This window comes from Gadus morhua, chromosome 3 (assembly GCF_902167405.1).
Source record: "Gadus morhua chromosome 3, gadMor3.0, whole genome shotgun sequence".
Taxonomy (NCBI): domain Eukaryota; kingdom Metazoa; phylum Chordata; class Actinopteri; order Gadiformes; family Gadidae; genus Gadus; species Gadus morhua.
The window spans coordinates 13,528,702-13,541,201 of NC_044050.1; the positions used below are offsets into that span (position 1 = coordinate 13,528,702).

General features: G+C 43.8%; 1 protein-coding gene across 1 annotated transcript in view; it reads right to left on the minus strand.

Moving 5' to 3' along the window:
• Positions 1–12,500, minus strand: part of mgat5b (alpha-1,6-mannosylglycoprotein 6-beta-N-acetylglucosaminyltransferase B) — a 140,825-nt gene that overhangs the window by 125,136 nt on the left and 3,189 nt on the right. Inside the window, exon 2 of the mRNA XM_030352683.1 lies at positions 10,195–10,307. Within this exon, the coding sequence (XP_030208543.1) occupies positions 10,195–10,307 (113 nt within the window). The remainder of the gene's footprint in view (positions 1–10,194; positions 10,308–12,500) is intronic.

Genomic DNA, 12,500 nt, shown 5'->3' on the forward strand with positions numbered 1-12,500 from the left:
ACACATTAAATAAATAAATTAATAAATAAACAAATAGCAAAACTAGATGGCCCGCATAAATCCTTCCCCGCCATCAGGCAGCTCACGTATTAATCTGTGGGGGAGTGGATGAGCTGTAGGAGGAGGACGGGGAGGAGAGATGTTGAGCTTGAGGAGAGCACCATCACCACCGGGGAAGCTTTGCTCATAAGGCCTTGTTCTTGCCTCTCTCCAGCCCGCATGCACACTTGCATACACAAACACACACATGCACACGCACAGAAAAACGTGCACACGCACACACACACACAAACACACACACGCACACGCACACATAAACACAGACACACACACACACACACAAACACACACACACACACACACACATACACACATACACACATGCACACACAGACACAGACACAAAAGCACACAAACAAACACACGGACACACAAATGCACACACACACGGCGGGGTGGTTTCACTACAGTTCCCTCTAGATAAGGAACACGACACAGCGCAGCATGGTTTTCTGCCATCAGCACAAAGAACACCATTAGCATGCACACTAGCCCATGAGAGAGTGTGAACACAAGCGTAAACAGGCTTGACTTGGGACACTATCGTCGGGGAGGGGGGGGGGGGGGGGGGGGGGGGGGGGGGGGGGGGGGGGGGCGGTAAACAGGATGACCGGCGTTTACACAGAGCCGAGCGGAATGATTAGCCAGCCACCGCTGGGAGCGCAGCGCTAATGCCTGATGGGTAATTGAGCCGGCGTATTGCTGCGCTTTGTGTTGTCACCTTCCCCGGGCGCAGCCATCGGATAATGCGGCGTCTCGGAGAAGTCCCATTTATAGCCCGGGTAATAGCACTTATGTCAGGACAATGGCTCCAGCGTCCCCGGAAATGAGATGGAGTTTTTGGTCGTTAATATGTATCCAAGGCGCTAATGGGCTAAGTACGCCATGAAGCTGGCAGCAAGGAGATGACGCGGCATTCCGACTAGGAGGAAGAGTCACGGAGCTGAAGTGCGATAAAAGGACTTTTAGGTATTAAGAAACACACAAGTGTTAGTTAACTTACTATCACCATGAAACACTTTCCTTTGTTGCGAATATAATATTTGTGAATGCAGTTCTGCACCTTTTAAAAAAAACTCACTTGACAAGATGTCAAGTGGATTTTACCACAATTAAATCAAGGTCATTTAGTTAAACAGAAATACAGCCCATTGGGTAGCCTTGTAGAACAAATGATCAAAACTCAGGCAGATGCACGGCATCTGCCACAGCTGAATGCTGCCAAGTATTAACACATAGCCGTCACCTGCCATGCCACGTTCAACACCCCCACAACAACGGTGGGGGGCTAAGGAGCTAACTGGCTCATACACACTTATCTGCTCTTCAGAGGGATTCACTGTGGGATTTTAGCCACCTCTGGGGTATGGAATATCAAGTTTAAAAACCTGTTCACCAGTCAAGTTTTTTCTCCTTAGGATACCATTCTCATGCTGAAACACTCCTGCACTGCCAATGTGTTTGTGTCTGTGTGTGTATGTGCTTGTGCGTGCACTTATGTGTTTGTGTTTGTGTGTGTTTGTCTGTGCTTGTATGTGCTTGTGTGTGCGCTTGTGTGTGTGTGTGTGTGTGTGTTTGTGTGTGTGTGTATGTGTTTGTGTTTGTGTGTGTGTGGGTGTGTGTGTGTTCTTGTGTGTGTGTGTGTGTGTATGTGTTCGAGAGGAGAAATGTGTGTGTGTTTGCTTGTGTGTGTGTTTTTGCGTGCCTGCGTGTATGCATGCATGGGTGCGTGTGTGTATTATCTTAGTGAGGAGATTCACTGTAGAGTGGAGGGGCTGGGGTTCAGGGCCCCCAGGACGGGCCCTCAGGCTTCCTTTCAAGCAGGCTTAGCGGCCGACTGTGATCGTACCATCCTAGATCTGACAGCCTTTTCCAAGCTATTAAGACTCAAAAAGCATCAAGGGGAGGACCAGAAAACACATTTATATAAGTCCAAAAATGTGCGTATCAAATTAAATTGACATTCAAATTACACATAAAGGCTATACTTTTATAAATATAAATGTTTAAGGCTTTATGTAAGAATATGTGCTGAAATCCGAGGAGGACTGTCTGCTGGCTGTACAAGGCTACAACTGTCAGGCTGTCTGTCATTCCCTCAGGCAGTCGGAGGTTGGACAAAGTGAGTACTCACTCTGTTGGAAGTCCTGCCATTGAAGCCGTTATTTTGGTGTTTTCAAAAACCACAAATAACACAACAATAACCCATTATCCTCAATTAATATTCTTTGAGGGTTGTCATGGATTTTATTACTGACGTGCTCTCATTAAGTAAATAACTTCTTCCCCCAGGCCATCAGGATCATCAATGCCAACCCCACCAGTGCCCCCTTCGAGTCACTCAAACACACAAACTGACAATCTAAAAGAACACTACTGGAACCTGACAGACATTGGATATTGTAGACAGTCACCTCTGCATTCATCACACTGTTTACATGCTGCTATAGCATACTAGTGTGATATATTTATTGTTGCTTTTTGCTATTTATTACTTTTAAATCACATTGTATGTTTTATCTTTTTGTCTTATATTGCACTGCTTCTACGGCACTGTCACTTTTACATTTCACTGTTTATTGTATGCATGTGACAAATAAAACTCTGGAATCTTGAATCTTAAACCGAATCCTCTTACTGTTTACTGTATTGACGTCCTTAGACCATTTTCAATTACACTTAAAGGTAAACCGAAAAAGTGCTTTAACTACTAATTCATTGGGCCGAGATGAATGCTGGGACACAAGCTGGAGACATTCAATAGCTGAAGACTATAAAGAAATGGCTTATGGAACGATAGGATTGAGACCCGGAAATATATAATGATATTCTTTCTCCCCTCAGGGATGTCGAATAGAAAGAGATAGAAAGAGATAGAAAGAGAGAGAGAGAGAGAGAGAGAAAGAGAGAGAGAGAGAGAGAGAGAGAGAGAGAGAGATAAAGAGAGAGAGCCTTTGTATCTTGAATCTTGAGGCAGACATACAGGCAGGAAATAGGAGCCAACAGGGAGAGTAGAGAGAGAGACTGATTCAGAACAAAGGGCGCAGCGTGTTATCATAGGGATAGTATAAAGCAACCACCATGAGAGCTCTCCATCATAACAATGCAGCACCTGCTTCTACCGGGACACCATTGATCAAGGGTCTGATTGGTGTCGGTGTCCAGGAAAACACTCTAGTTAGGCTGCCCTGTATTTTTCCCTTTACTCCAATCTGCCAGTAGCCCATTTTCGTTTTTTTTTTTCTCGTTACGGTAAGCTTTAAAATCTAATTTTCTAGCCTGAGCTGAAATTGAGGGTGAAAAGTGCATGCATCCACACACACATGCACACGCACACACACACACACACACACACACACACACACACACACACACACACACACACACACACACACACACACACACACACACACACACACACACACACACACACACACACACACACACACGTGCACCCACACTCAACTTCCCATACCCTCTCTCTCCTTTTCACTATTTTATTGAATGCCTTTCAACCTCTTGCACTCAGCCCCCTCTCCATGTGTCCCCGGCTCCGCCACCCGTCACTCCCCCCCCCCCCCCCCCCCCCCCAGTCCATCTCTTCATCTCCCTCTCGCTTTCTACACAATTTTGATTCCCTGAGGAGCCAGGGGAGCAGAGTGGAGGGTGGAGGGTGGGAGGGGGGGAATTGTAGTGAACCCTCCCACCTCCCCCCAGTTCTCCTGACCTCCCAGAGGAAGCACGGGTAATCCTCCAGAATGAGAGGAAATGGTGGCACGCACACATGAGAAGAGCAGGGGTTGGCGGTGGAGGAAAATCAGCTAATACCCCGGGCCCACTGTAACCACCCACTGCACTCCACCCACTGTGCTGCACTCGCCTGCTAGTGGTGCAGTTTGGCTGTGAAATGACTCAACGTGTGAGGCACTTCTTTTGGGACCGCGAGAGAGTGGATACAGGCATGCAAATGGCCCGCAAGCCCCGGGATGCATGAGGAGCTATATATATATATATGAAAGGTGAGATATATATATATATATAGATACATATATATTTTTATATATGGAGGTAATCCGCTGCGGTAGCCTCGAGACTGGCACATGGTTTGATTGAGCTGTCAACACAGCTTGTGGCGTCATTATCCAGCAGTTGTGCAGGGCTCAGCGACAGTAACACCACACTAGTGTCTCACCACAGACATGCTATCTGACATTAGGAACATGATGAATAAAGCATGGATACCAAGACAAAGAAACAAGCTCTTGTTATATATATATATTTTTAAAAATGGTTCAACCATATATTTATCTGTACACACATATATATACGTTATGTATATATATATTTATTTCTATGATTATGATTAATATGACTAATCCCCAAATGGAAATAATGATGTAAAGATACAATACATCTATACGTCAAATCAAATACATAAATAATACATTTATACTGACTAGTACTGCATCCTTTACAGATAACCAACTCATCTTATGAACACGTTTGTGCCTCCCATCTTGTAAATGTTGTACAACACGTTTTGTTGTTCTCCACACCGAGAGAGTGACCAACATGGAGAGAACACATCAACAGCCTCCAGCTATTCACTGTGTAAAGGCCAAGCAACCTTTCTGTAGAACATTTTTATAATGACATGCAAACACCGACTGCCTACAGGAAACAAAAAGGCAGTGGCAGGATAATGTGATGCATACACTGGCCCAAGATTATCTTCAAGCTGGCTCAACGCCAAAATAAAAGCAGTATGTGCAAGATAGTCCTTTGAATGATGATTTGTCTGATGTGATGGTGTGCTGGTTGAACTGGTTCCATGCCCCAACTGGGGTAAATAGAGTTCAGCCCTGTGCAATAGGAATATTGCGCTATTATTTTTAAAGAGTAATCCTGGCAAATCAAGATATATTGGAAGCTATTAAGGGCAGCTGCTAGAGCAAGAGATGAGCTGTTTGAGACTACATCAATAAGCCCATGGGGAAGCAAAGGAAAAAAAAGGGAATGATGTAAAAATATTATGTAATTAGCAATAAGTGAGCACCAAGCGAAGGACTTGGCCTTGTTGTGATCTCGGCCAGACATTATTCTTGTTGCCACGGCAGCACCAGCAAGCTACTTTAGAATTAATCAAAATATTAATTAAAAGTTCTGCCAAAAAGATATGTGCAATTTGTGTGTGCATAAATACACAAATGCTATACAAGTGTATGTACTCCTTAAATGTTTCCTGTTGTTTTAAGTGACCATGTATTTTATTTGCAAGTGGGCGTGTGTTTGCGTGTGTGTCTATGCGTGTTTGTGTGTCTGTGGCTGTGTGTGAGTAGGTGCACCGTAGTGACTTACTGAAAGGGCCAATTGTGTTGCAGAGCAGATTTGCAGGGAGCAGATGGAGTGGTGCCTCCCTGGTATCAATCGTGTCCCATACTGCTGCTCTCACCCTGTTTAACAGCCCGTTGCTGGCCAGATCATCACTTACACACACAAACATGAAGACCAACACAAACAGATGCACACATACACACACACACACACACACACACACACACACACACACACACACACACACACACACACACACACACACACACACACACACACACACACACACACACACACACACACACACATTAAGTCCAGGTCACACACACATACACACACACATACACACACAATGAAGGAAGCAGTGGGAGGTGTCCCCAGGTGTATAGGCCTACACAAACATGTGTACACAGTACACACAAACACACAAACAAGAAGACAATAGCCCCCCTCCCACAAACAAACACACATACCCAAAGACAACAACACACACACTCTCACACACACACTCTCACACACACACACACACACACACACACACACACACACACACACACACACACACACACACACACACACACACACACACACACACACACACACACACACACACACACAAACACACACACACACACACACACACACACACACACAAGATGAAAACACACACACACACACACACACACACACACACACACACACACACACACACACACACACACACACACACACACACACACACACACACACACACACACACACACACACACATAAACAAAACTAAGTCCAGTGGGAGAACATAGTTGGACACTATGCAGCTTTTAATGAGCTTGCTCCAGATGTCTGCCCGGACTCAAATGCATGAGTAGTTAACTAATCATGCACACGCGCGCGCACACACACACACACACACACACACACACACACACACACACACACACACACACACACACACACACACACACACACACACACACACACACACACACACACACACACACACACTTTAATGTACTGCGCACAAACACATACACACATGGATGCACTGACTTTAATTTGCTGCACACACGTGAACACACACACACACACACACACACACACACACACACACACACATACACACACACACGTGCGCGTACCGGCTTTAATGTCCTGCACACTCATGCACAAAACTAAGCACACACACACACCGACGATAATATTAATTCACACACACGCTAATCCTGTGATGCCCCCCCCGCCCGCCCCCCCACAGCCATGATGGCCTTACTGAAAGCTCTCCAAGTCTTGCGGGCGGCATTTACTATGCTCCATTAAACTCTCTCCACTTCTTACATTGTACTCCAAAGGGCCAAACCACACAGATTCTTGCCAACATATCCAATACTATGTGAGTGTTCTTCTTACGGTTGTTACACAAAAAAACGTAGTTTCTTTTTCAATACAAAATGTTTTTTTACAGACGTTTATACCGCAAATGAATCGTCTTAAGCCATGGACCTAAGGAAAACCGTCTTCATTTCAATCAGGGTAGATATTAAATAAATGACATGTTGATAATATGAACACCAGCAATAAATCTATGTATTTTATTAAAGGGTTTGCGATCTAAATAATATTTAATTATACATTTTCAAATCCAGTATGTATAATCCGAATAAATGAATGAATATAAAAAGCCATTGCAATCACTTGAGAAATAGAAACGTTATCGTGCTTTTCATCCAGAAAAAAAAAAAACAGCTCCCCGTTTACTTATATTTGTTTACATGGCCTCTTCAACATGGCGACGATGTTGACGCAACGCATCAACGGGTCAAAGCAGTCAATGAGGCGTCTGTGTATTTGTGTCTATGGAACACGAATGATCCCGGTGAGCCAAGTAGCACCCCCATTAGGGCAGTTTCAGACTCAAGCCTCTGGGCCCAGGTACTACTTGTCCCACACTGCTCCTCATCAGTTTCAGCAATTCACGCCTTCGCTGTTCCAATTCTCTCCTGGTTTCCGAGCAACGCACATTTATAAAAGTGTTGAAAGTTACAACTCAAGGCTTGCGGGCGAGTGTACAAAGCTAGCTAGCCCAGTGAAGATTTAAAGCATCCCATTTCTCAAAAGCCAAGCCAAATATAAACCCAGAGAAGCAGCATCAGTTTGACAGCTGAATTCAACTTTTGCCTCTCGTGGTTTTGTTCTTTTAACCTTGCAAGATCAACTCCTACAATTAAACATTAATCTCTTGTTGGTTTGTTTAGTTATTAGTTCAAAACATAAATAAGTCAAACGTTTTTGGGGAAGGAAAGAAAAACAAAACTCCAAAATAGAATTGTGTTGATGTGAGAGGCAGTAGGATAGGAATCTCTCTGGGATGATACACCACACTGAAAGACAAGCATTGCATTGAGAAAATATCGTAATAACTAATGATTAACAGAAGGCAGACTAGGCACAATGTCACTCTTCCATGAAGCCCTACCATGAGCTCGGTACGCAACATATTTCCAGCCTCCCCATTGGTCATCGCATCCCCTGGCTAGGTCATGTGACATCGTTTGGTCTCTGTAGGAATGGGATGTGGACTCGCTGGGTCACATCAGCCAGTTCAGTCCAGAGTCAAGAAATCCTTTGCCCTTTTTTCTCACCACATTTTCCGCACACAATTCTTCATCATTGAAGCCGTAATCGAACAAATCCGTCCTTCAAAATATGAAATTACTGAGATGTCTGGAAGGAGGCATCTGCTAATGACGTTTGGTTTCAGAATCCTGAACAGGGCCACAGTGTTAATCGCAGTATAAATGACTTCTTATGAATATAAGATATACGAATGTGGGGGACTTGTCTGTCTGGGCAGAAGCAGAAGCATCAGTAGAACACATTTAAAATGCTACTGCCGATAGGAAGTATTGATTTGCACAATTTATTTTCCTATTTGTGAGGTTGTATCACCACAAGTGGTTTAACACGATGTTGTTTGGTGATTGGACTGCATTTATTAAGCACTTTTCTAACCTGTGGCTACTCAAAGTGGCTCTTCACCATTAGAGCCTCCCATTCAACCATTCATACACATTCAGACAAACGTTCATACTCCGAGAGAGGTGTCAACCATGCGTGGAAGCAGCCAGCTCTTCAAGAGCAGTGAGGAACTTCTGTTTTTCTCGGGGACATCTTGACACTTGAGCCGGGTTCGAACAAGCTCCCTCTCAGTTTTCACAACCTGTTCTACCTTCTTCCTGTAGCCACTGCCATTATGCAATAACCTTTTTGGTACAATAACTTTGAAAATCTTCCCCAGAATACTGTTTTTACCTAATTTTACATAATTCTCCATTCATGAAGTATCGAATCAGTAAACGGTGATGGAAACACCAAAATTTGCATAAAAATCCTCTAATTCGCAAAAAGGATTATCCGCTCGCTTGAGGTAGTTTTTGAGAAATGCGAAAGAGAGTAGGCCTAAATGCGCAAAATGGGAGATGGAAACACACTTTTCGAAACAGCTGTGACGTAGCGAACATTGAACACACAGGACTGACAATGTCCTTCCGATTTCCGCATAACGACCGGCCATAGCAACCCTGCAGACATCAACTTGTAGCGTCAATTTATGTATTTTTTTAAGCGTTTGTAAAAAATAGACATCCTATATCATATGTATATCATATATACATCTGATATAGGATGTCTATGTTTGCATATCCTTTAATTATACCGTGTCCATTAATCCCTGATATATGGACACCTACTAAGTAATTCCAGTCATATTGTCTGTTCAGCCTCCAAAACGAGAGCTGGTACATTGTGGAAAATGCATTAAACTGTAATCAGAAAACGCGGCTATATGCTATAGACCCTGGAGTATCTGTGGTATGAAGGCTGCGACGAATTTCGAATTATGAATATGTACAATGTATCCTTTAAATACATCCAGAGGGCCAATGTGAATAATAGATACGTGTGGACATCTGAAGAGGTGAAACCTTTCCTTGCTCTCATCGAAGAAGAAAAAAACATTACAGCTATTTTAGATGGAAAAGGACCTAAGAGAGGATATTATCAAAAGCATACGACAAGCCCTGGGATGTGTGTAGTTTTTCGCTCCAACCACTTGATGGAAACGCACCTAATTCGAATTTATTTTTTGCGAACTTTCTAAAGATTCTCATCACCTTTTAGATGGAAACATGACTATTGATCAGACCGTAAGCTTTCTACCAATTAACCAACAGTCAAGATCTTATGATGTAATCTTATAATCTTTCTCTGTTCCTTTACCTTGTTAATTAGCATGCTTTATGTCCTAATATATCTAATGGTGCACTTGTGTTGTTGTGTTGTAACAGAGAAAAGCGTAACTTTGACAACGAAACGGCAGGACACGGTAATGAAACACTCGCGTGTGCATGTTAATTCATGGCACAGCAATTAGCAGTGACATTACAGCAATCAAAGCATTAATGCATATGCATGCAACATGCAACACACCCACCCACAGCCACACAAACACAAACACACACACACATACACAGGTATACACACACACACATAAACCCCAACCCCCTCCCATTGCGCGCACAGACACAATCAGAAAACCCCAAACTATCCCCCTCTGGCCTACACACACACACACACACACACATACACATATAAACACACACACACACACACACACACACACACACACACACACACACACACACACACACACACACACACACACACACACACACACACACACACACACACACACACACACACAAATACTTAGACACACACTCATAAAAGAGTAAATGTCAGTACCTTCTGTGCGGATGGTGAAGGGAGCATCTCCTAGTCTCTTGGCGGAGAACTGTCCCCCAAGAGAGGTCATTAGGAAACACAAGCTGAAGAAGCCTATGCCTACCACAAATATCCTGCAAGACAGGGGACGGAGAGGCGGTAGGAAGGTGATGACAAGGAGGAGGAGGAGGAGGAGGAGGAGGAGGACAGTTTCATTGTTTTTGGAGTGACCATTTAAATGTTTTCAGGGCAGGAGGAGGGGAGAGAGAGAGGAGAAACAAGATGAAGGCGACGTGATAAAAGAAAAGGAAAGGAAATAGAAGAGAGGATAGACACGGGAGGTCAGAACAGGGAGAGAACAGGAGTTTCAAGGAGAGGAGTGGGGGTCGTGATGGCGTGACGAGGGAAGGTGATAAGGCAGTATGGTGCAGAGCAATATGTGCAGTTGGTACACGTACCGGCGTGACGGACAGGACGACAGGATGAAGCAATAACAAACCAAATGCAAATCATGTCATATGGAGGAGAACAGAAAAGGAGGAAGTGAGAGATAGAGTGAGAGGGGAGGGGGAGGGAAAGTGAAAAGAAAAGTGTTAGAAACACAGCATAAAAGACAGCATGCAGAACACATTGAGTGCAGTATCCGTAAAGCAGAAGAATGAGCCAGAAGTGCACTTATTAGTGGAAATGTTCCGTCCACAGTTACACTGGCACACATCCAAGACTACTGTGGGACTGGTGGCCAAATCAGTGGCATCCCCTCACCCCATTTGATCACTAATTGTTAGTGATGGAATCAGATAGGAAGGAGACAGATGAGAAGGAGAGGAGAGAAACAGAGGAGAACAGAAGAAATGGAACCAAAACAACAGAACTGACAAGATAATAGTCAGGAGAAAAAATACAACTTCATGGGGTAAAGTAGGGGGGACTACAAAGTGTATATTCAGTACAGTTTGTTAAGAACAAAATAATCCCCAGCCTTTTCTGTTCTTTCTGAGCCAAGCCTAGAAACGGGGTTGAATACATCCGGCCGGTCGTGTTGTCGTTAATGGGCCTCAGATAATATCCCAGAACATTTGTTTGGTACAATGTGGAGTCATTGGTGTCATTAAAAAGAACTACATTTTAAAATATTTGAACAGGGTATCGGTAACATCAGGTTCGGGTGGCAAAACACATCCGCCAGCAGGGTGTTAGTCTGTACATGTTAAGCCTGTTAGCTTGGACAAGTTAACATCCTGAGACCTACTTTTCAGCCGTAGAGAAAGAAAAATAAATGCAATATAGAGCACTATACTTTGTTGAATATATGAATATGTGAACAAGGTAAGAAAGCCCATCTTTTTCATTTCATGGTGTGTCTAAATATACGTTGACTTGATAGATTATGAGAATGGCTTATTTTTCATCAAAACTTATCATGACATTTTCTCAAACTTTCAACCAATGACTTGGAAAGAACAACAGAATAGAAGCAGACAATGCAGCGAGTCGAGAAAAACTAGCCAGGGGGAGTTTTGCAAACTGTTTGCAAGGGTCATTATCACAATTCACTTCACCATTTAGAGGAAATGTGGCAGGGATTACTGCTAGCCTTTTGTTTCTACATCCAGGCCTGCAAACGTAAGGCTTTTCCTCCACAAAGACGTGAATTATTCATGATTATTGCCGAGCAGGAATTGTTTGCTCAAATGTAGGGCTCAGAGTGAACTCTGTCGACGCGTTCAGTAAAAGGTAAACAAGGACTTCAACAGCCACCGTAGCTCCACGCAGAGAGCTGAGCGCACTCTCTGCTACGGCATGAAGCCAGGCTACCTCAGTCTACAATGACGGCAAGCCACTTACGACTGTGTTGAACGGATTTGATTGATGCAGGGGCAATGAGGATGACTTGTTGTAACCTGATAACTATTGAGCAGGGCTGTTTGCCAGGCTTTCATAACAATATTCACTTCAAGGCACAATGCCTAATGCATAATGCATAATCAAGGAAAAAAACAAAGAATTGCCTAAATAGCATTCCTTGTGTGTGTGTGTGTGTGTGTGTGTGTGTGTGTGTGTGTGTGTGTGTGTGTGTGTGTGTGTGTGTGTGTGTGTGTGTGTGAGTGAGAGAGAGAGAGAGAGAGAGAGAGAGAGAGAGAGAGAGAGAGAGAGAGAGAGAGAGAGAGAGAGAGAGAGAGAGAGAGAGAGAGAGAGAGAGAGAGAGAGAGAGAGAGTGTGTGTGTGTTTCTATGTGTACAAGGATGTTGTCTGATGCCAGACTCCAATAGGTCCAGTACTGAGGAAGTAGCATCATGCTGTATCAACTGCTTCTTCCATCTGTT